General features: G+C 44.2%; 1 protein-coding gene across 3 annotated transcripts in view; it reads right to left on the reverse strand.

Annotated features, from left to right (window-relative positions):
• The window catches only part of TIAM2 (TIAM Rac1 associated GEF 2), a 232,760-nt gene that overhangs the window by 99,742 nt on the left and 107,180 nt on the right, over positions 1 to 25,838 (reverse strand). For 2 of the 3 annotated variants that reach the window (XM_060114499.1, XM_060114497.1), the window contains exons 3-5: positions 9,494 to 9,604; positions 7,178 to 8,344; positions 245 to 680 (exon numbers count right to left, since the gene is read on the reverse strand). In XM_060114499.1, coding sequence (XP_059970482.1) covers positions 245 to 680; positions 7,178 to 8,338 — 1,597 coding nt within the window. In that variant the 5' untranslated portion in view covers positions 8,339 to 8,344; positions 9,494 to 9,604. Of the gene's footprint in view, positions 1 to 244; positions 681 to 7,177; positions 8,345 to 9,493; positions 9,605 to 25,321; positions 25,707 to 25,838 lie in introns of those variants that run through there. The other variant, XM_060114498.1, reaches the window with a different exon arrangement.

Raw genomic sequence — 25,838 nt, forward strand, 5'->3', positions numbered from 1 at the left:
CCTATAATGAGCAATAGTTATTAAATTCAATCATTACTTATGAGAATGAATAATGCATACGAATGTTAAGTGAGGCATATTATACAGGTGTGAGAAGGTATTTGTAGGAAAGCAGGCTGGTAGATTCTGGATCAGATGCCTTCACGTGAACTCAGGTCAACACTGCACTCACTGACACTTCCTAGGAAAGAGGACAGCGGAGGAAAGGACCCCAGGGACTCTCTGGGTGGTGACGATCACTTACCTTTAAGTGTCACCCAGTACTGCTTCCATTTCCTCCGAGCCACCAGCTCCAGCTTCCTTTCCTTCTGCAGAGTGACGAGGGCTTTGAAGAAGAGCCACCCGGCTTTGCGCACCACCCCCTGTTCCTTCTCAAAGAGCAGGTCCAGTTGCTCCAAGGAGCTGAGCGAATCGCTGCTGGATTCGGCGGTCTCTGTGGACGTTTCGAGGTTCTCCGTGTTGGTCCTGCTCATTTCCAGCTCTCGCATGAAATTCTCGTAAATGTTCTGTTGGAGGGGATCGCTGCCGATCGCGTGAGCGGATTCGCTTCTGTGGCACAGGATCTGAGCCGAGCCCCCTGACCACAGGGATGCAGATGCCTGGGAGGGGCCCTGCACGTCCACGTTCAGCCCATCCGAGCGACTGTCAAAGTAGTCACTGCCCTCCTTGGATCTCGGCTCCTGTGGGCAACACAGATGACCACCCATCAGAGGTTACATATGACCAAAGCACCCCTTCCCCAATGCGGCATATGTGTTAATAGTGTGGTTTGCTAATACTACTGCTGCAAAGCAAGATTCTTTTTTTTTTTAATGCATCTTTATCCATCAAGTCTGCAAATCAGAAAGAATTATAGCAACAGTATTGCTCAACCCAACGTATAGCCTGTGGAATCAATGCTTAAAAAATGTAAACCAAATAACCCTGACTATCCTAAATCCAACCCACAGTTAGCATCAAAAAATGAACTAGTATATTCAAAACACACTAGCGAAGATTTCTGGACTGATACTTCTTTGCTAATTGTGAATCACTATCTTCCGGGAAAGAATTCATGTTCTTGCAGTCTTGTTTTTCTTCTGGATCATTTTTAAGCTAAATTAGATGAGCACTAGTTCCAGGCTCAAGGAGGGCGTGGTTTATACAAACTTTTCTTCCCCTCCCCACACTGAGCAGTCTCAGCTTCTCACCCCCTCCCAAGGTCTAGACATTGAGATCTCTAGCATCATATTTTCCCTCTTTGGATAGTGAAAACCATGCACCTGGGGTGCCTTATCCACAAAGGGTAGTGGTTAGCAACTGTAGCTTTTACTTCGTAACAAATATTTTTTACTTGGGGAATTCTTTCATGAAAGGAATGTACTATTAATTCATTCACATTGTTTTATTTGAACACCTATTTTATTTTAAGCACTGGGAATACCAAAGCATGACTCTTTAATATTTATTCTGCCACAAAATCAGACACAGGCAGTTCTAAATAAAATTAATATTTATTCTAATAACCGCTGCCCCCTTAAGACAACATGCACTGAACAGTGAATTGGCCATGTACAGAGATGAAAACACAAAGGTTTCCTCTAATGTCTAGATCAGAAGTCTAGACATTCAAGAAGAATAACTTGCATAGAGGCCATTCATTGGTCAACAGCAGTAAGGAAATTTTTCAGCAGAAAGTGAGCTAATTTATGACTTAAAAGACACTGACAGGGCTTCCCTGGTGGCGCAGTGGTTGAGAGTCCGCCTGCCGATGCAGGGGAAACGGGTTCGTGCCCCGGTCTGGGAGGATCCCACATGCCGCGGAACGGCTGGGCCCGTGAGCCATGGCCGCTGGGCCTGTGCGTCCGGAGCCTGTGCTCCGCAACGGGAGAGGCCACAGCAGTGAGAGGCCCGCATACCGCAAAAAAAAAAAAAAAAAAAAAAGACACTGACATTCCAAACTTACAGTTTAAATTAAGGTAACGCTGCAGAGAGACTCTAATACTCATCTACTCAGAGGCTAGTGGGTTTTCCTTCTCCATTAAAATAAAAAGGAGGGAAAACAGGATCAAGGACCATTGACTAAAGACCTTATTTTGAATATTCCCCTGTGTGGAGGGGTTTTCTTTTCAGAAACTTCATCCAGAAATCAAGTCGCAATTAGTTGCTATCTTTTGCAGGAAAATCATCAATAGAAAAGTGCTTCTAAATACCCAAGGGCTGGGCCTCCCTGGTGGCGCAAGTGGTTGAGAGTCCGCCTGCCGATGCAGGGGATACGGGTTCGTGCCCCGGTCTGGGAGGATCCCATATGCCACGGAGCGGCTGGGCCCGTGAGCCATGGCCGCTGAGCCTGCGCGTCCGGAGCCTGCGCGTCCGGAGCCTGTGCTCCGCAACGGGGGAGGCCACAACAGTGAGAGGCCCGCGTACCGCAAAATAAATAAATAAATAAATAAATACCCAAGGGCTACAAGCAACTAAGCCCCAAACATAGCTGTTACTAATGAAAATATTATCTTCCGCTCTGTTTATACTATGTCCCATAATCAGATTTATTTATACACTGATGCTTATGCAAGAACAGAGCAAATAAGCCAGCTGTGGTGAGTCACTTGGACAGGAAACTTTCAACATAGTTTAAGGTTTTTTTTTTTTCAATTGTCACTTTGTTGCTCTTCAAAAGTTCTTAGGAGATGAAGGAATACTTCTCATTTATCTAGTATTGACATTATTTCAGCTATAAATAGGACTCTGACTCACAGCCCCAAAACACTGGGATTGCCTCTGGTACCCAGCTGGAGCTATAATGGGGTGTTTCAAACCAAGCAGAGCCCTGCCAGAGAAAGGCATCAAGAGGCAAACTTAAGTGTAACCTGTTAGTGCTCCTGACATTGTTTCTCATAAGAGGGAGACTTAAAGGCACAGCGCTAACTTTTAAATGTTCAACTGGAGCAAAGCAAGACAAATTTTCCTCCATGACAAATGGAGAAAGATTGCATTTTAGCATCCATAACTGATTCTTATACACAGACATGAACTTTCCTGGTCTCTAATAAATTTGTAAAGCTTCCTATCTAGAATCCTAATAGCTAGTGACTCATTTTCAGGCTAATAGGAAGGAAGGAAAGAAGGAAGGAAGGGAGGAGGGAGAGAGGAGGGAGGGAGGAGGGAGGGAGGACAGTTCCTAAACGGTCTCAGCTGGATTTCCTGATCACTGTGTTATGGGTGTCAAACTAAGGTGCTATGTTAGACATGTACATAAAGAAGTCTGATTTCCATTTCCACCCCCACTGGATAATCGTAAACAATGGATAACATAACGATGACAAGAGCACTATAGCAAAGAGTAGAGAGGAATTCAAGAGATGTCACTAAATTCCTTTGGAGCTAAAGGAAAACTCTTATCACCATTCCTCACTCTCTAGGAAAAAGTACCAAATTTACCATGTCATTCTTCGTATGCTATTGTCCTTTTCACAGTAATGGCCACTGGTCCTCTGCAGAAATTCCCTGTGACTATGTAGCCCTCAAAGGGCAGTGAGAGCCTAAAATTAAGATGGTCAGAAAGGCGGAGTCTCTGTGTCCTGAATCTCCTCTGTAAGAAACTCTGCAGTAGTAGTCACTGCTACCCCTCAAATATATCTGGTCCTCCCCTAGGGTACACGGCAGGACCATTCCCTACTCCCCACCCACCTCCCTTGGAGTTAGGCAAGGCCATGTGACTTGCTTTGGCCAATAAATGCAAACAGAAGTGAAATGTGTCACCCCTGAGTGGGAGCTTCAAAAGCCAACACACGGTTCTTTCTCCCTCTGCCACAGAGGCTTGCAGTGTGCCAGATGGTAACTGCTCTGTGGACCCAGGGTCCCAGAGGGGAACAGTGCAGACCAGAGTTACAGCTTGAATGAGACATAGACTTTGCTTGTGCTAAACCTCAGAGAATTGAGGGCTTTTTGTTACCTCCGCATAACCTAGCCCACCCTGACTGACAGAATGGAAAGTTTACCCAGGACAGGAGCAAGGCCTCACAGGTCTCAGCAAAGCTGCATTAATATGAATAGTTTACCAGCATCAAACACATGCTCTTCTCCAGCACATGTGTGTTCCCTCCCCCTCCCTCTAGCTTTGAATAGTGTGATATTCTTTCTCAGCTATGTAAGTTTTTCCACTGATTAATCTGCTTTCAGGCTCTAACTCCCCAGAGTGGTTGAAAACTCTATAAAAAAAAAAAGGACTGCTCTTTTTACGTCACTTTTTTCTAAAAAGTCAAAACAAATATGTCTACCCATCATAGGAAGATTTTCCAAGCCTAAGCCCTGCTGGCATACAGAAGTCTGGTGTGTAAGAGGATAAGCATTTGGTCCTTACTATAGCATACTGTCACAAACTTTGCTCCTATGCACTGACTACATTTTTTAAGGATCCAAACTTTGTCTTCACGTTCAATTGTAAAAGAAGAACAAAGGCCAGAGTTCCCTGGTGGCCTGGTGACTCGGGTTCAATCGCTGGTCAGGGAACTGAGACCCCAGAAGCTGCATGGTGCAGCCAAACAAAACAAAAGAAGAAAAAAGCAAAGGCATAGCCAATGGAAGTGGCATACTTACCAAAAAAGTACATTTTGCTCACCTTTATAAATTATCAAAATTTGACACAAGCATAACTCAAAAGCTGCCTTCATAGGTCACTTTTCAAAAATACAAGATAGTTTATTATCTTAATATTCAGTAACCCCGAAGTAATTACTAGTGTCTATCAACAGTACCTTGGGGCTTCCCTGGTGGCGCAGTGGTTGAGAGTCCGCCTGCCAATGCAGGACACAAGGGTTCGAGCCCTGGTCTGGGAGGATCCCACATGCCGCGGAGCGGCTGGCCCCGTGAGCCACAATTGCTGAGTCTGCGCGTCTGGAGCCTGTGCTCCGCAACGGGAGAGGCTGCGATAGTGAGAGGCCCGCGCACCGCGATGAGGAGTGGCCCCCACTTGCCACAACTGGAGAAAGCCCTCGCACAGAAACGAAGACCCAACACAGCCGTAAATAAATAAATAAATAAATTTAAAAGAACTCAAGGTCTTAGTGTAAAAAAAATAAAATAAAATAATTAATTAATTAATTAAAAGCCTCCGGTCCGTTGAAATTACTGGGCATATTTAAAAAAAAAAAAAAAAAAAACAGTACCTTGGCTATGTGTCTAGGTGGAAAAGGCACACCTTTGAGCTTTAGCAGAAGTGGCTTTGGCCCTGGCTTCTCCCCTAATCAGCCGTGTGTCTTCAAACTCCTTGAACATTAGTTTCTTCATTTTAATATGAGGGGGAGTCCTTTCTAGCTTTCAAATTCAGATTCTTTGATTGTAACCAGTCTGTTCTTAACTTCACAGGCTTACAGATCATCCAGTTAAATCTTTGGATGATACAGACTTGAAGGAGGGGCACTTCCCAGGGTGGCTGGGCAGCGAGGTCCCGCATGGGGCAGAATGTGGTCAGTTCACAGTGGCAAAGGGTCTGCTTTGGACCTGAGTGGAAACGGAGTGAGACACGGCAGAGCCGGGTGTAAGGCAGGCCACAAGCACAGATGAGAAACATGCAAGTAAGAGATGCGGGGGAACAGGCTTAAGGGCCACAGCAGATGACAGCTGAACACTAGTCGACAACACAACACTTGCATCAGCAAGACGGGAAAGCTGTCTGTGTGGGACTGCAGCTCCCCAGAAAGTAGGAGTTCTCTCTCCAATTATGCTGGACTGCTGTCAGTTGTTTGGGAAATGGCAGCTGAGAAAAAAAGGTCAAAGAAATCTCTACTACAGCACTTAGCAGTTTAGCATGAAGAAGTAACAAGTAAGAAGGGAGCAAATGACTACATTCAGGGGTATGAAGAGTTCTGGGGCTTCCCTGGTGGCGCGGTGGTTGAGAGTCCGCCTGCTAATGCAGGGGACATGGGTTCGTGCCCCGGTCCGGGAAGATCCCACATGCCGCGGAGCGGCTGGGACCGTGAGCCATGGCCGCTGAGCCTGCACGTCCGGAGCCTGTGCTCCGCAACGGGAGAGGCCACAACAGTGAGAGGCCTGCGTACCACAAAAAAAAAAAAAAGAGTTCTGTAATAGGACGACAATCATCTATTCTTCGTCTCTGTGTAGAGGAGGAGAAAAGGGCACAAAGTACAATTTGGGGGCAGGGGACGTGGGCCTTATACATAAGAAGGAAATAACTAATGGTAAATTTTATAGATCTGAAACAATCTGCTCAGGGAAGTTATTTTCTATCCTAAAGCTCTATTTAATTTTATAAGTATATATCTATCTAGGATGGTTTAAATGCAGTTCTACTAGAGACAAACTGGTCATTCAAATTTCCTTTAACAATCTGACTTATATTGAGTTAAAAAAACAAAATACTTTCTCCCTTCTATAAATTATTAAAAGTAAAAACAAACAAAGAGCAAGCAACTGAAAACCTAGAAATCCCGTTACCTAAGAAGGCAAACTATTACTTTCCTTCCTGACGTCGAAGTCATTTTGTTTCCCCCATTCAAACTTTATATGCCCATTAAAAGGATTACCGTCATCATCGTGATTCTTATTTTCTCAACATCATCATACTTTTGCTCTTCCACGTACTTAGGTCAAGATGTTTTCAAAACTGTTAGCTGCCCCCATGAGGAGGTGGTGAGATTATACATATAGATCACCCACATTTTTTTTCCCGATGTACCAACTGAACAACAGGAATTTTAATTTCTCCAAAGTCATATCGAGCTCAGCAAGGCTACTCATCCCAAAATGACGATCTCTCTCTCTTCCTTTCTGTTTAGGCTTTAAGAATGAGCTCTAGCAAAATACTCAGATCACCAGTTCACTGGGGAAGTCTCTCCAACACTGTCCTTTCTAAGAACCGCTTGGCCAGGTCTTGGGATGCGGCCTGTGGGGTTCATACCAGAGTCCAGGAGACGAGACTGGACAGAACCCGGGAGACTGAAGTCCAGGGTTAAGAGTGAAAATGCACATCTGAAGCAAAAGGAAAGAAAGAAAACACACACACACACACACACACACACACCTGCGAACAAGACGTGCCATGGCTTAGGCTAAACTCTTCACTCTCACGCGCTCATTCAAGCCTCAGGACACGCTCTGCAGTAGCTTCTGCTAACTTCCCCATTTTGCAGATAGGAAACCGAAGAGCATCTCTCCTGGCGCTCCAAGCCTGACTCACCTGGAGTCTTCTTTTCTTTCTGGAGAGGCTTCCCGTCCAGTCGCTGATGCGGCGCATCCTGGCTTTCAGGGTGTCCTTCTTGGAGGGCTCCTCGCTCAGGGCCCTGGACTTGCGGCAGGGAAGGGTGAAGGAGGCGAACTGCCCGGGCTCCCCGCGCCCCACGCGGGCCGGCACGTCCATGTCGGAGGCGAAGGAGACGCGGGCGCTGAGGCTGGCGCGCGTGCCCATGTAGTCGTCGGAGAGCCGCAGGGCGGCGGGCGCCAGGCTCCCCAGGGTGGCGTCCGGGTAGGGTTCCCGGAGGGACGAGAGGGAGGCGCTTTGGCTGAAAGGCTTTGGAGCATCCCTGGGCGGGAAGCCGGCGTGGAGGCCGGGCTCGTGCTCAGGCTCCGGTGTGCCGGGCGCCGCGAAGGAGCCCTCGGCCTCGCTGACCTCGCCGGCCTGGCCCCAGGGCGAGTCGTACCAGGAGGACTCGGAGCTGAGCGAGCTGCCCTTGCTGGAGCGCGGACGCGCGGCGGCGGAGGCGGCGGGGGAGGCGCGCGGGCTGGGCGGGGCGCCGGCCGAGTAGCGCAGCAGCTGCACGGGGCCGCCCGAGGCCCCCGGGGACGCGGCGCTGTGCGGGCCGCCGCTGTGAAATTCCACCCGGAGGCACCCGTCCAGCTTGCCCAGCGTCTTGATAAGCACCCTGGGGCTCTTGCGGTCCTCGCCCGGAGGGGTGGACGCGACGCTCTCGTCCCTGCCGTAGCAGTTGAGAAGGTGCCCATTGCAGTCCGTCGAGGCCGCGTGGTTATCCGCCGGTGGGTGCCCGACGTAGTGGAAGCCGTTCTCGGGGGAGAAAGCAGCATCGTTGCCCTGGAAATCCGATCCCGAGGCATTTGTCCTGTGCTTGGAGTAGGCACTGCCTTTGGAGACTTTACACGAGGGACCACCTGGTCGGGATGCATAAGGCTGATTGCTCTTGAAGTGAGAAAGGCAGCTTCGGGCCAGCGACCTGGACTTGTACCCGGCTCCGCTGCTTCCGTGACCCCATCCGTGCAATGACTTGTCATCCTTTGCATGAAGGCCACGGATTTTCAGGGAGCAAGGCTTTTGCTTAGCACCAGTAATAGTATTGCTATGATTTTTAGATCCTTGAAGGGTGTACTGACTCTCGGAGTTCCCCATTTTCACCTAAATTAAGAACAGTAGCATCGGTAAGAGTCACGACCTAAATTAACTTCCACTATGACAGAACTTTCTAAAAATACGTTCTTCACATGACAAAGGAACCAAGCAACTTCTTTCTGAACCTGACACAACTCAGAGACATAGGGACAAGAGTGACTTACAGAATTGGTTCTCCTCCTAAAATGCAGGTCATCAGCCAGATAAACAGTAACTGCCCGCTCCTGTGCTAGTGATTTTAAGCACACGATCTGTTGTCTGATGTTAATTCAGAAACTGAACAGGCATAGGAATCAGCTTAATACAAGAGACCTCCTATAGGCTTGGGATTGGGAGGTTTTGAACCAATGATTCTTGAAGAGAAAAATGAGGGAAAAATATCTTTACTCTGTCACTCCAATATAATGATTTTTCAGTGACCACACAGACCACACAGATATATTTTCATTATACATAAGCTACTGGAAGAGCTCATATAAGTGATTACTGCTGAAAAATGACCACATTGGTAATAACATGACTCTGGGTACCATACTGTGTTGGAGCTTTCGTACCACACAGAGTAGGATGTCAAAAAGGATAAGGACTAGAAGTTCTCAAAAACTAAATGAGATGGAAAAAAGGGGAGGAAAATACAAGCTCTCATTCGGGACAGAAAAACATTTTAATGAAACATCTCTAGCGCTTTTCTAAAGACTTTAAGGGTTCTCACTTTAGAACCTGATGACAGAAAAAAGTCTGAAGCTGACTTATTAGAATGTGGGTATTAAAAAAAAAACTGTTAGATTCTTTCGATTCCCTTTAAAACTCCAATTTGCTTAAGGAGTCTATTAGTTAAGCCAAATTCAAGGTGAAACTTATCCGAACCCCACCCTCAGTTTTTTATTCTAACCAGTATATCACTGTTTGAGGCAAGTTGGAGGTGATACTTCCACTCACGTCTCCAAATATATGTAGTAGGTTTTTCATTTTAATTCTTTTGTACCTAAGAATGTACAGCCACAAAATTCAAAAGGGCTGACGTTTCTTTGGTGGCAATTATCAAACACAGTTTAAAATGCAAATAATGGGAACAAATAATTAAACCTTTACTAATCCCCTAAATCACAGTCATGCAACTAGACATGAACCGCAGCTCCCATGAGCAGGACTTACCTGCAGTCTGGTTTGTGCACTGAGGGAGATTAACGGTCAGTCGACTTGACAGGGTCCTGGGAGCAAGGCAGCATGGTTAGCAAGTGAGAGGAGTGAGTCCATGAAATGATCCTGAAAAACAGAAATAGGAGTAAACTCTGTCAAGCGTTCCACACCCATGAAACGAAGGTTTCATGTAAATTACCTGAAGAAACAACAGGTGCCCAGAATCCCTGTCAAAATAATACATGGAATGTCTTACATGGAGTCTTACATAATCTTAAATAATACATGGAATGTCTTACATGGAATAATACATGGAGCTGCCTGATCCATGGGGGTTGTTTGGAAGATGTGAAGGAAGCCAGGACCAACCCCTCCCCCCACCCCTCCCCCCACCCCTCTCCCCCACCTTGCAAAGGCCTTTCACTCCACACAGTCTGCATTCAAATGTACGCCTTTGTTTCAGGGGAGAGCAGGTGAAAGTGCTGCCCTGAGTCATGGCTCATCTGTCACCACCGCTAGGAAAACAACTCATAGAAGCACCGTCCTGGTATGGTGAGAATGGGTCCCTGTTCCCCATTTGACGAAGCAGCAAAAACAAAACCCAAAACGTAGTCACAGGGAAACAGCCCTTGGCTAAAATAACGCGTGTCAGAGAGGCGGACCCGGTCGATGAGATGAAAAGGTTTTCTCCAGCACCTGCTTGGGTCTCACTGCACAAGGCTAGAGGCAGGAAGCCCACCTTTGAGGGAAAGAGGGGGGGCTTGGGGTGCTGCCATCTGGCTGTGCTCACTGCCGGACACAAAGCCTTTATTTCCGCCACAGAGTGAGCAGAGCAATGAGGGGCCACTAGTGACTTTCTTCCTCTTAAAAAAAAAAGTTTATTTGTAATTGTGGTACAACACATGTAACATTTACCATCTGAACCAATTTCAAGTGTACAGACAGTAATGTGAAGCACGCTCACATCATTATGCAATCCATCTCCAGATGCTTTCCATCTTGCAAAACTAAATCTCCGTACATTAAACAACTCCCCACCTCACCCTCTCCCCCATCTCCCCAGCCCCTTGTAACAACCATTCTATTTTCTGTCTCTATGAATTTGATAGCTCTTGGTACATTATGTAAGTGGAATCCCACAGGATTTGTTGTTTGTGACTGGCTTATTTCATTTAGCATAATGTCTTCGAGGCTCATCTGTGTTGCAGCATGCATCAGAATTTCCTTCCTTTTTAAGGCTGAATAATATTCCATTGTATGTGTACACAATTCGTTTATCCATTCATCTGTAAATGGATACCCAGAGACTTCTTTCTACCTCTTGGCCATTGTGAATAATGCTGCTATGCACATAGGTATACAAATATCTCTTCAATACTCTGCTTTTACTTCCTTTGGGTATATACCCAGAAATGGAATTGCTGGATCATATAGTAATTCTAGTTTTCATTTTTCAAGGAGCCACCATACTGTTTCCCATAGCAGCGGCACCATTTTACATTCCCACCAACAGTTCACAGACTTCTAATTTCTTTACATCTTCACCAATACTTGTGATTTTCTATTTGTTTGTTTTATATAGTGGCCATCCTACAGTATGAGATGATATCTTACTGTGGTTTTGATTTGCATTTCCCTAATGATTAGTGATGCTGAGCATTTTTTCATGGTTTATTAGCCACTTGTATAGCTCCTTTGGAGGGTTCAATGGTGACTTTTAAAGTTCATGAAGCACTGGCACGGGACCTAAGTATGTCCAATGAGGCAAAGATACAAGTCTATCTGGGACGATCCACACACACACATTTTAAATTGAAAAAAACATTTTTTAATGTCAAAGATTTCCCACTTAGGCATGAGCAGGAGATCTAACAGTCTTTATAAAGACTGAGGCCGGCATCTAACTAACAAGGTCTGAAATGGTACCTACTACATTACTGACCACACCTTCCCGTGGGCAGCCTCTCCCAAACATCTAAAAGGCAGAAGAGCCACTGGTTGAGCTGCCACTAAAAAGTGGCCCCCGTGATACCTCTGACACGGGAGCTAGAACACAAGAACCCCACCTTTTGAAACTTCAAAACCTGAGTTGTCTGTCTTTTCTCAGCTACACTCTTTTACCACAGGAACTAAAAGTGGCCAGAGAAGCTCCCAGCTGCCGGGTCTGAGACCTCACACAATAAGCTGATGGGCATGAGCCTTTGTGCTTGTGTACTTTCATCAAGACCAAGGTCTGGTGATGACCCACAAGTGAAAGTCTCCTGGGCGGCTCTTTGTCAGGCCCTTCTGATCCCAGGATCGCGTGCCCAAAGACGAGCACACACAGCACTGGCTTAAGGCCCCCAACCCAGCAGCATAAAGCTGCCACTGAGAGAGGGTCCCGCTGGGTCAGCCACTCAAGGACAAACAAAGACAGGGGTTCAAAGGCGCAGAATGGCTTAGGGTTGGAAGTTTATGCCCCAGCGGCAGATTGTAACCTCAACTTGTCTTACTCCTTTTGAAGTTAAATAGCTTAATTTTAAATTTCATGTCCTATTTTAAAACACATAGCCCTGAACCCTGTCCTTTCTGAGGTGCTGTCCATTAAGGCCTGCAACTTTGGGGCTCACAGAAGCATTTAATAAACACCTGTTGAATTGAATGAAAGCAACTTCACCTGTTAGAAGGTTGATCTGGGCACAAACTAAGAGCAGGAATCATCCCAACAGGATCTGGCTCAAAGACTGATGTATTAATCCATGAGGCGATGTCTCAATAATTAACACAGTACTGTCCGGAGAAAAGCCAAAAGGCGGATACAACATGCAATGTGACACGTGGACGATGCTGACCAGCTGTTCAACATCCCTAGTCAATCAATCCCACAAAAGGAAAACAGCCTTAAACTGTAGCAAGGAGAATTTATCTAATATTTATGAGGAATTTATTGACAGAGAAGGGTAATCTCTGAGGGAAACTTTAGATCTGTCCCTGAGGAGCTTGGCAAATTGAACTGCTATTTATCTGTCATGCTTCAGCTGTGATTTTTTGTCTGAAAGCAAGAGAATAAACAGGTCAGGTTTTCTGCAACCCTGACTCTCTGAACTCTTTTACTAAGGGAATTTTATAGTATTCAACTTAAAAAAAATTTATTGATAGAAAGCAGGCTGACAATATCAAAATGACAGATTTCCTGTGAAATTTTTAAAAAATAGCTAAAAGCCCCCAATAGGAAAAAGCATGCACATTGGGTACACTAACCTGCAGTAATACATATCAGGTACACTAATGTACAACAAGGCCCACAGTTGACCCAGAGAAAATTTAAGTGACGCTACTCAGGAATAAATGAAAGGGTGCTAAGACTGTGTGGACTTCACAAATATTCTATGCTGTGTATACATTTTTTTACAATTATTTTTATTTATTGAATAATTATAATATTGGAATTTTTAAAAATTGATCACCATCTCCTGAACCTAAAAACAACCCTTGTCTTTTGTTTTCTACATTCCCTTCCAATTCCCAATCTTATGAATGTGCTATGTAGCTTTTTAAGCTAAAGTCACAAACGAGAATGGAAATTTTTTTCCTTTTTTTTTAAATTGAAGTATAGCTGATTTACAATTTGTGTTAGTTTCAGGTGTACAGCAAAGTGATTCATATACATATGATTCAGTTATATATATATGTATTTATATGTATATATATATATCTATCTCACATATACATTCTTTTTTTTTTTTGCTTTATAACAAATTTAATCAGTTATACATATACATATGTTTCCATATCCCCTCCCTTTTGCGTCTCCCTCCCACCCTCCCTATCCCACCCCTCCAGGCGGTCACAAAGCACCGAGCTAATCTCCCTGTGCTATGCGGCTGCTTCCCACTAGCCATCTACCTTACGTTTGGTAGTGTATATATGTCCATGCCGCTCTTTCACTTTGTCATAGCTTACCCTTCCCCCGCCCCATATCCTCAAGTCCATTCTCTAGTAGGTCTGTGTCTTTATTCCTGTCTTACCCCTATGTTCTTCATGACATTTTTTTTTCTTAAATTCCATATATATGTGTTAGCATACAGTATTTGTCTTTCTCTTTCTGACATACTTCACTCTGTATGACAGACTCTAGGTCTATCCACCTCATTACAAATAGCTCAATTTCATTTCTTTTTTTTTTTTTTTTTTTTCTTTTTGCGGTATGCGGGCCTCTCACTGTTGTGGCCTCTCCCGTTGCGGAGCACAGGCTCCGGACGCGCAGGCCCAGCGGCCACGGCTCACGGGCCCAGCCGCTCCGCGGCATATGGGATCCTCCCAGACCGGGGCACGAACCCGTATCCCCTGCATCGGCAGGCGGACTCTCAACCACTTGCGCCACCAGGGCGGCCCTCATTTCTTTTTATGGCTGAGTAATATTCCATTGTACACATATACATTCTTTTTCAGATTCTTTTCCCTTATTCTTTATTACAAAATATTGAGTATAGTTCCCTGTGCTATACAGTAGGTCCTTGTTATCTATTTTATATATAGTACTGTGTATATGTTAATCCCAAACTCCTAATTTAAACTTTTTTAAATTGCAATCAATTACCACCCCAGAAATGTCCAGCAATGTGGAGGAATTCCACAAATATGTCATCAGAATCCCAGCAGCCACTGTGACCTACTGAATCTCACAGCAGGAATCTTTTAGGAGGAAATTCAAGATTTACCTTTTTTTCACTTGCCTTGAGCTTGGGCTTGAACTGATGTGTCAGATGGGCAAATTCCCTGCTTCCACGTAATATAGAGTTCAGAGCAAAGGAAACTAAAATCCTCCAACTCTCCTTGGTCTCCGCCTGTGCCGGCTGCCCAGATGGAGCAACTACAGGGAAATCAGAGACAACCCGAGCAGGCCAGATGGGGCTGTGCAGAGGACTGGGGGCTGACTGGTGATAGCGAGCAGAACGGAGGCGTGGGGACACGGAACAAAAGCCAGACTTAAGGCTTGGCGAGGCAGTTAAGGGGAGCTCAACAAGATATCAACAAGCCTTCTCATGTAATTTTAGAAAGATTTTTATACTGAAAGAGGAGCCTCATCATTGGACAAGACAAACATTTCAGAGAGTGATAAGAGCTGGAAAAAAAGATAAGAAAAGGACTAACCATTAATCATAACAATATCTACTTAGTTCCCTTTACTTAGGGGTGGGAGGCTGAGGGGAGCTTCACTCATTAAGGAGACAAATCTCAGAATCCTTGTCTGGTTTTTGTCACAGAACTTGGGTTTAAGACCTGCTTCCAACTCTTAAATAACATGTGAGTTTTAGGTCGAACTACTTCTGCTTTCTGAATCTCTTTTTCCCCATTTGCAACTTGAGGATAAAAATATCTGTCCTACCTACTTCATGGATAGAGAATTGAGTGTGGAAATAGATGTGAAACCACCTAAAAAACTGTGAAACACAAATATTCAGTACTATTATTAATTTTTAGTGATAAATTTAACTTGGTGTACTATGATATCAGATCTTGTAACAGTCTGCTGTTTCATTTTATTAACTATTAATCAGTACATTAATTATTACATATGTTTATATATACAAATTTGGAACTTTCCAAGTTCCACTGTTAGCACTGATTTTGATTTTGATCAATTCCCCAATAATTACAGCATATAAAACTACCTTATTTGCCACACATGTGTCAAATGTCAACAGAAACAATGACACAAACCATGTACTTGTATTATTACATGCTAGAAAGTGTAGAAATGTAACCTAAGTATTCACTGAACAACTGGAGAATCTCAGCCATGGTGCTCTTGGTCCCCAGGGGACGTTTGTCAATATCTAGAAACATCTTTGGTTGTCACGCTGGGGCACTGGCATGGAGCAGGTAGAGTTCAGAGATGCTAATCATCTTACAAAGCACAGGACAGTCCCCACAATAAGTAACTACTTGACTCCATACGTCTCTAGTGTTGAAGCTGAGAAACCCTGCCTTAAAATGTTACTGCCTGTCTCATTAAAAACACTAAAATACAAGAACAAATATGCCAAAAAATCTAAAACCAAAGCATTCAAACTCTGTCAAGGACCCAAACTTACTAACAAACTCTGTAAATACAGCCGGAAGCTGCTTCTCCCATCTTGCCTCAAGGAAGCGCACTCCAAATGCACGGATACCCGGACTCGAAGGAGCTCATTTCTAATCATAAGAAAACTTGAACCCAATTTGTATGAAGAGGCAGGATAAAGGAACATCTGGTCTCCATAGGAATAGTGCTGAGGGAGCGTAACCCTTATAAATAAAGTGGGCACAAAGCGGGCTGCTGCTAAGGGCCTCAAAAGCTAAGCATCCATTGTAGAGCCCCATTGGGTCTATTTTAATTCAGCAGGATTCCTTCCAAATGCATATTAACAGATGAAAAGACAAACCAATCTGCAGCAAGGGATGCCTAACAGGACCTCAGTCGACAAACATGGCTGGTATTCAGCAGGGGAAAAGCAATAACTTCCACAGAGACAATAGCCCAGCTTTTTGCACAGTTCATCACCTTAGTAAGCCAATTTCTCGCAAGCAGGCTCTCAGCACTCACACCTGTCTTCATAAAAAAAAAAAAACTTTAACATCTGCAGCATTGCTTACAGAAGTGTTTGTCCAAGGGTTCATGATGCATTGTTGGCTCATGAAATTTATTTAATGATTTAATACCAGTATTTTCAAAGGAATAGAACAGAATAGGAATGGAGCAGAGACTATAATAAAATAGAGAATAGAGAATTGTATCCCAATAATGGTAAAAGTTGTTCTATGACATTAAATTTTTGTGTGTGCTTGTATGTTTGCCTGTATACTGGGTGGTGAAGTAAAATTATATCTCCTTGAGTAATGGTCTGAAAAAAGAACTTGAAAACAATGATGTATAAAACCGAAAGTAGCAGTTTCATCAGAATGGCACATCCATTGTAATAAGACCCAAGGACAACCCAAGTCTAGAGAGTCTTGAAACATCCAAAAAATCATCGCCCAAGGCAAACACTTCAGCTAGAGGGAAGAAGAGCGAGAGAGAAAAGGACTCTCCGTTATTGATGTGCAGTTCTGGGCACCACACGTGACGTCCTCACCCTTCCGCAGGCTACAGATTAAGAGAAACTTTCCTTGGACATTCAGACCCTTCCTATGAAAGTTAAACATGACCCGATAAAGAAGTCAGCCAAAGAACTGAGTCTTGAAGATGTGTGAGATTCTGCTAGATGAAGAAAGAAAAGGACATTCCAAGGAATAGAAAATGGCGCATCAAAGACACGGGCGCTCCAGGACCACTTGCTGAATCCATATGTGACTGAATCAACAAGTGCACTAAGCAGAGAAAGCCCGGCGCTCCAGGACCACTTGCTGAATCCGTATGTGACTGAATCAACAAGTGAACTAAGCAGAGAAAGCCCCCAGCTTGTTCAGGAAAGGGGACAAGGGCAGCAGGGGCTGAGCACAAGTGTCAGGGATAACGTTGTATCCCTGACAACGTTAGGGACAGAGGAGGAAGAGAGAAGAGGAGGAGGAGGTGAGAGGGGAAGGAACGACGAGGGAGAGGAGGCTGGGGGAGACCTTGCCGGTCCCTGCCCATCACCTTTGCGCCCTCCCCACCGTCCCCAGGAGCACCACACATGAGCCGTCTCCTAGGGACACTCCGGGACACCATCTGGGAAGGAGTCCACAGTCATCAGTAGCTCGAAGCCCAGCGTGGGAGGCAGTGTTGGCAAAAGAAGAAAATGTCCTTAGTGTTCGCAGAAACTTGGGAACTGATATGAAGCAAGAGTTCCACTCACCAACTCAACTTGCATGTCTGCAGACCCGCCCATACATCCACCCGTGTGCTGGGCACTGGAGAGAAACAAGAGTGATATATGATCTGATCCCTTCCCCAGAGGGGCTTATCAGCTTGTGTAGGAGGGGGGAGCAATGATGAACAGGAAACATTTGCAGAATCAATAAGCGAGTTTACAACAACGTTAACAGCATTGAGTTTATGAGAGACGTGGTGAGACCAACAGTCCCACAAATATTACTGGTATGTTTCTGGAATGTCAGTGAGTTGAGAGGCCCAGCTACCTCTGAGCCATCACAGAAACTAAAAATATTTCAAGGGTTTTTTAAAAATCAAGTTTTCAATAAAAATTACAGAACTAACATAGTCTAAAATAAAACCATCCATGTAAAGATAAAACTTTTTTATTTTTCTTTGAAAAATTATCAAAATGCATCTCATACATTTTCATCCCTGCTCTTTCTAACACAGTAGCATGTTTTTTTTGTTTTTTTTTTTTTTAAGTATCAAATGTTGGGACTTCCCTGGTGGCACAGTGGTTAAGAATCCACCTGCCAATGCAGGGGACACGGGTTCGAGCCCTGGTCCGGGAAGATCCCACAAGCCGTGGAGCAACTAAGCCCATACGCCACAACTACTGAGCCTGCACTCAAAAGTCACAGCTACCAAGTCCACGCGCCACAACTACTGAAGCTCGTGTGCCTAGAGCCCGTGCTCCGCAACAAGAGAAGCCACCGCAATGAGAAGCCTGCGCACCGCAATGAAGAGTAACCCCAGCTCGCCACAACTAGAGAAAGCCCACGTGCGGCAACGAAGACTCAACACAGCCAAAAATAAGTTAATTAATTAAATAAAGATAAATTTATAAAAAAAAATATATCGCTGACCTTAAAAAATATATATATCAAATGCTGAGTCCCACTCTGCATTTTCTCCCAAGGGTACTTCAAGTCTCATCCACAATTTGGCCAACAGCCTGGTCTCTACAGACCTTATACTGCTTTGGTGACGGCTGGAACCAAAGATGCACAAGACTCAAAATGGTTAGCATGACTTTTAAATAACCCTCTTTTGTAACTTGGGATTCAAAATGGTTTGCATGACTTTTAAATAACCTCTCTTTTTTAACTTTTAGGAACATGAGCCATTCCACAACAAGCGAGTTCAGACATGGGTAGGCACCTCCTAAGCCTCACACCAAGATGAAAACAGAAGACCATGCATCGGAATCCCAGGCTATAACCACATGGCTTCTCACTGACTCGGAGACCTGTCTGTCAGGCACGTGCTTCAGTAAATCAGAAGCAGGCATCGCACTCCTAAACCGCAGTCATGTTCTGTGAACAAAATATACTGTGGCCATTGTACCAGGTTATTCTTAGCAAAGTATTTCTTCATTATATACTGTTCCATTTACGTTTAAAAATGAACAGGCTTAAACCACACATTTTTCCCCTCATTTAAACAGGGGCTTTCCTCACCCTCATAAATGTGTAACTATTTGCCTTCCATTCAGCTTGTAGCCTGATTGAAGCCTTCATTTCTGTAAGTCTATGTCTTAAAGCCACAATATAAGTTGTTCTTGGGCCTGAAGGTAAAATTAAACCAATCACTGCTGAACTTTTCCATAAATCATATATTATTCAAAATAAACCTGATAAGATTTTAGCTAGTAACTTTACAGAAACTTTCAGGGGAAAAAAAAAAAAAAGAATAGCATTAGTACGTATAGTTTAAATTTCATAATTTACAGGAATTGAAAAGTTTTGATACCTCAAGTAGATGGGCATGCAGAGAGACAGGGAAGGATTTAATATGTCCTGAGATGCTGTGTGCCAGGGCTACCCAGGGCACAGGAACTCATCCCTGTTTTATAGGAAAGGAAATGTTAGCCTCCAGGGATTAAATAATTTGACCAAGATCCCTTAGGGGCAAAGATAGAAATCCAACCTGGATTTCTTTAATTTTTTAAAAAATGTATGTACTTACATCAATACAATTTTAAATGTTTCTGTACTTTTTATTTATTTATTTATTTTTGCGGTACGTGGGCCTCTCACTGTTGTGGCCTCTCCCATTGCGGAGCACAGGCTCCGGATGCGCAGGCTCAGCGGCCATGGCTCACGGGCCTAGCCGCTCCGCGGCATGTGGGATCTTCCCAGACCGGGGCACAAACCCATGTCCCCTGCATCGGCAGGCGGATTCTCAACCACTGCGCCACCAGGGAAGCCCTCTGTACTTTTTAAACCTGAAAACATCCCGTATCTTTTTTTAAAAAGTACAATCTAACTTTCAGTTTCCTCCTTTACAAGAATGATTGGGATCCATGCCCCTTTGATAAAATACCTTTCCTTAGCGGTATCCATTCTCCAAGCAGCAAACGCTTCCACAGCTGGGGATGGGAACATGATAAAATGAAAAACTGCAATTTTAAGTTAACTAAGGAGCTGGAAGTTTAAAATGTAGTTATTCTATTCTGCTGCTTTGCAACAACATTGCACAAACGAGAGTTTTGTTTTCTTGATAGTTTAAGCTACATGGTCATTATTCTAAGTATCAAGACCATAGAATAACCAAGGGGAATCTTCCTGAAGTTTCCATTTCATCTAGTGCTAAGTAATTTAAACACTGTTGCCAAAGAAACATAGATCACAAAGTAAAATATAAAATTTACATTTTGAGATAAAACATAGGAAGTCAATGATATTTAGCATTTACATTAGGTTGCTTTAGCTACCTCATCGGGTATCCTAAGTAGGATATATTTCCATTGAATAATGTGATAAATGTTTCCTGAGCAACCAGTCTGTGCTAGAACTGTTCTGGGCCCTGGGATATAGCAATAAATACACCTCCCCCCCCCAAAAAAAATTCCTTTCATGGAGCTTGTATTATAGTGGGGAGACCGAACAATAAACCAAGAAGGTAAGTAAATTATATATTAGAAGGTGATTAAGTACTTAAGCAAAAAAATAAAGGGGGGAGGGGGAAATAGGCCATGTGGGGAGAGGGGAGCTATAAGTCTAGAAAGCGGAGCAGAGAAGTCCTCATGACTGGTGACATTTCAGCAAGGACTTGCTGGAGGGGAGAACATGTGGATTCTGGGGAAAGAAAGAGCCTCTGAAGCAGAGGACAGAAGGTGCAAATGCCCAGAACGGTGGACAGGCAGGAGGTCAGCTCGGCTAGAGCAAGAGCCGTCAGAGGGGACAAGGAGCCAGAGGGCGCAGCCCAAAGGGACATTGTAAGGGCTCTGGCTTTCACCCTGAGATGGCAAGTCATGATTAGAGGGCTGTGAATAGAGACGGCTCATCATGGGGCATATTTCTAGAGGACCCCTGCAGCTGCCCTGTGGATCTGGACTGCTGGCAGCAAGGGGGAAGCCAGGGCCTGTTGGGCTGGGAGGGTAATTCACACAAGAGGTGATGTGGGTTGGACTCAGGTGGGAGGGTTGGGAGTCTGGAGACAGGTGAAAGGAGAGCCAACAGGAGTCTCAGGGGGTTGGGAGTGAGCAGTGACAGGTCAAGGACAACACGGCGATCTTCAGACGAAGCCACCGGGAGAACGGGGAGGGCAGAGCAGGCTTGAGAGGAAGAGAAGGGGGTGGGGTCTGCTTTTGTCAGGTGGGAGATGCCCGCTGGACAGCAAAGTGGCAACGCTGAGTAGACACTGGGATTTAGGAGCCTAGCATTCCAGGGAGAGATGGGCCTGAGGGACAAACTTTCTATCACCCACGTGAAGGTGGTATTTAAAACATACATTGGATGAGCCCCCCCCCCACCCGAGGGAATAAGTAAACAAAGGGAAGAGAAGAGGCCCGGTAGTGCTCCAACACCAAGAGGCCAAGAAATAAGGAGAAACAGGAAGAGCGGTCAGTGGATCCAATTAAGAGGAAACCAAGAAAATATGTTGCTGACAAAGCCCACTGAAAAAAGGCTTTTCAGGGAGGAGATCATGAGCAAGTACCAAATGCTTCTGATAGTTCATGTAACAAGGACTGAGAACAGAGCCCTGGACTCAGCAACGTGGAGGCTATCGGTGAACTTGACCGGAGCAGAGTCCAGGTGGAGAAAGCTGGGTTGGAGTGAGTCTGAGGTCCATGAAATCGAAGATGGTGAACAGAGACAACTCGTCAAGGAGTTTTACTGTAAAGAAGAGAGAATCAGGCGGTAGGAATCTAAAAGAAGGGTGTGAGGGTGTGAGGGAGTGAGTGAGTGAGTGAGTGACTGAGTGTGTGTGTGTCTTCAGAAGAAATCCGAGAATTTGACATGGCAGGAGAGAGAGGGGAAATTCTGGTGTTGTCCTTTATTAGCCAAAGGGGAAGGAGGCTTCTCCCCAAGCCTGTTCATGCACCAGAGGGGGAACTGGCCCTAGAGCCATGACGCTCTACTACTAGAGAAACTTTAGAAAAACATCTGAGAACTAATAATAAACACATGAGGTAAGGCGCCAGGACAAAAGGGTATCAACTCTAGTAAGGAACTTGTTGGCAAATTATTTCTCACCGTGCCTTCTTATCATTTCCAGTTTTTTCCTCTCTAGGTCACATGTAGGGTAGAAAAAGTCAGTCAAAGTTTTTGCTATGTTCTGGTTACTTCTGGGTTTGGGAGTTGTTTTGTATTTAACTTTTGATTAATTTGTGATCATGCTATCAACTGTCAATGGAATATGTATGTATATACATATATGTGACTGTGTGTGTGTGTCTGTGTTCCATGAACGTGGGCGCACTTTTCATGAAGCTCTTTACTCTCTATTACCTTTTGACATCTTGGGTTTTCTTGGCTTATGTCTGTCTGCGAACAATGCTGCCTTTCACTTGTCACTCTACCTTCCAGGAGTGGCTACAGATGACTTGAAAACAAATCTATTTTCATTGTCTCCACTCAGAGTTTCTTTTCACTGGCTTTAATGGTATGGACTTTTAACTTTTGTCTTTCCCAGCCCATACACTCCGCATCTCTTTAGCCCTTCACATCTCAGCAATCCTACTCAATTCTGCAACTAGAGATGTGTCAAGGTCAAGTACAAAAACAGGATGGGGATTATTATTGCTTTCCAGTGTTGTCCTAAAGATACCCAGGATTTCTAAACCTTTATTTAAGTTTTAGGAACATCCTGGACCAACTTCATCCCAACACTATCTGCAGCACTTACCACGTCCCTTTCCTAGAACAAAATGATTAGTCTATCACTTTATATGTAAAGTTTATTTCTCCAAAAGGGCCTTACATTACCTTGGCACCAAAGCTAAAGTCCATCTGCTGTCTTCTGTTCCCTTCCAGAGCCTCTCTTGTCAGGCACAGAACTAATGAAAACGTCAGTCTTCTATTAGAGTGGGATCATGGGGAAAAAACCTCTCAATGTAAGGCCACAAAGAGAGACAGACTGACAGATGAAGTCTAGCCAAAGCTGCCTCATCATACAGGCTGACACATGGGCACCTAACTCTCTCTCTGGCAACAGTCACTGGGGATGATGACCATGGACTGAGTGTACAGCTTTGAACTTCATTAGGATCCAAGAGAAACAAAAGTCTTTGTCTTGTCTCTGACTAGAGCTTTAAGCCTGTCTCGTTTGGTAAGTAAGTATGTAAGTCAATGAAAGGAAGGAAGGAAGGGAGGGAGAGGGAGGGAGGGAGGGACGGAGGAAAACGGGTATGTATGTGTCCATTTATAAAGATATATCAGAATGAGCCAAAGTATTCCCGATTACAGAGACAGGTAGTGTACGGGAAGACCAACAAGATAACTGGTATCACATCCCAGCTCAGCAGCCAACCATCTTGGTAACTTCGGACGTGCCATTTCATTTCTGTAGGTTTTCAGTTTTCCCATTTGAAAAATGGCCTAAGGTCCCTTTTCAACTCTACAATACTACGGACTATAAATAGCTGACAACAGAGTGTACAATGTAGTCCTGGGATACTGACATGAACGCCTCCTAGCCTTTGGGAGTCCATCTGAGATAGAACTGAATAATCAAAAGACACTCAACCCACCATGACTAAAATTCAAACTGTTATAAACACAATGTTTAGAACCTTTCTGGGTCAACAGTCAGAAATTCAGGTTTATCAACTACTATTATTATTTCTTTTCCCTGTGTCTAATATTATTGCTATTTCTTTTGAGTCCATACCTTTATCTAATTTTTTTTTTTAGTTTTTCTAGTAAAACCATTTTATCTTGTTCCTTATTTAAGGAACACAATTTCAAATGACAAATGCAAATTATTATTTATTTATACTTATTATTACTTCCCTTTCAAGGGATCTCACTAATGGAGTTTATTACCTTTACATAAATGAGTCTTACAAAGTGGGCTAAACCTGAAAGCACAGACACACACAGAAAGGGGCCCCATCAGATACTTAAGGAGTGTGAGCTTTTCCCTCTAGGCTTCTCTCTGTGTTGTTTCCACATTCATTCGATAGCTGTTGAATAGGAAGAGGCTGTAGAGACCCTACGCTAACTTTATACTTCGGAAAAAGGGAATATGGCTCTTCTCAAGCACAGTCTTGGACCACCAAGACAGAATCATCTGCTCTACTTAGTGGTTAAGTGAGGACCACTTCAGAAGGATAATCTCTTGGCAAGGAGCCCAGCCCTTATCTCGCCCTTTTAGGCATCCTAGATCAGGCCTGGGGTAAGGAGAAGGCTTTGCAAGTCGCTCCCTCTGCACTAAAGTATTGAAAGAAAGGTGTTATCTACTTGCATTCAAAACACCGTGTCAGTATGGAGTGGAGTCAGAAGGTTCTTCGACAGACTTCAGTTTCTGTCTACAAGCTCTGGTGAAAATCAAAGTGGTTGACATGTGTTAATGCGGCTACACGAGAAGACAGGTGGGGCTTGCTCGGTCCCTGCTCTACGTGGCTGCCGGCTCTGTCACAGCAGTGATTTCTACTTTCAAAGGAAGAGCAAGAAATAAAACACTACCAGCATTTCTATTAATTCTAACCTACCTGGACAGCACTCACATTCCTCCATCCCTAAAAGACGTTTCTGTAAAGGAAGACACACATTGAAGAGGCACACACATCACCCACCTTAAAATAACTCATAACCTCATTCAGCTGAAAGTAAGTACAAAATTTAGAATCCCTAAGTATGACGGAGGGCCACAGTGAAACGCTGAGACGTGTTAGGGAAAACTCTAGCAGCTGTTCTGCAGTACACTTACTTTCCAGAAATTCTATAAATAATCTTCCAAGTTACAATGACTTCAAGAAAGCTTCCTATTTCTGTCTCTCCACCTACCAATTTTCCGAGAATTACATGCTTGGCCAAATTAACATAAAGCTGAGGGAAATACTCTGCCGAGCTGGGTCCCTCAATCCTTGCTGATAAACTCAGCGCTCAGACAGCCTAATGAATGAGCCGCCCCTGAGGGATTATGACATGAATCAATCATCCTACTTAAATAAAGTACTCCCTGCCGCCCCCCCAACACACACATGACGAAAGATTCCCTTTCCTTCTCAGAAAGTTGGAGACAAAAGTTAAGGATAAACGTGAATAAAGAGTGAACATCAAATTACAAGTCGAAACTCTTAAACCAAGGAGCTCACTCAGCTCCAAAGTAAGGCCTGAGGAAGTTACATAATGAGCAGGAAACTATAAAATATAATCTCTGCGCACATTTTCATTTCCCTCCGTGCCCTGAAAGAATTAACTGGTAAAGATAAGGTCGTAGTCATTAGTGCTTTCACATGGTCAGACTGAGAAATGGCACTTTCCTGAGATAGCAGGAAAAATAAATCCATACAACATATACCATCAGCTTTGGGAGAGAGTTAATTAGTAAAACGGGATGGGTAGCTGTGATAAATCACTAATAGGTGTGTGAAAGCATACAGACACTCAACTGGAAAGGGACTGTTCCCTCATGCACACCAATGTGGGCGGCCCAAGTACAAAATAATGTAAAACAAAATTCAGCACAGGATGACATGTTACCAAAAGGAACATTTCAAGAAACACTGATATCTCATATATAACATGAAGTCTCAACTGCAAAAGGGGGGAAATAAACAGTTATACCCTTACCTTTGCCAGAACTTTGGATGTAGCCAGTTCTTCTCAGGCTCTTTTACTTAGTCCACCAAGTTTCCCAGAGTCAAGGTCTATACACACATCCGTGGACTCCCTCTTCTTCCTGCCCATGGTAAGGCAGGAAACAACGTCTAACACTTCAAATGCTCGGCTGTTAAGAGCTAAAAACAGATCCTGTGCAATGCTGGATGTATTTTCGTCTGCTAGCTACACACCCTCATCATGTTCAATTTTTTCCATTGGTGGAGGAGTATGATGCAGACTTAACCAGAAAGTGGTTTTCCATGGGCTGCCGGCAGCGATTAGGCAGGACAGCCTGCCATCAGGGCCTCCGAGCCAGGCTCGCCCATGACTGTGCTGCTGTTGGCCTCACATTCCAGAATTACCACCAAAGTTCCATAGGGACGCGGCTCCAGAGTTTGCTAAATAAAGGTTTACTCACTTGAAGGGAAGCTCAGCTGCTTTTTTAAGCCTTTGCAGCAGGAAGAATACACACCTACCATCCTTGTGT

The sequence above is a fragment of the Mesoplodon densirostris genome, chromosome 12, assembly GCF_025265405.1.
Source record: "Mesoplodon densirostris isolate mMesDen1 chromosome 12, mMesDen1 primary haplotype, whole genome shotgun sequence".
NCBI lineage: Eukaryota > Metazoa > Chordata > Mammalia > Artiodactyla > Ziphiidae > Mesoplodon > Mesoplodon densirostris.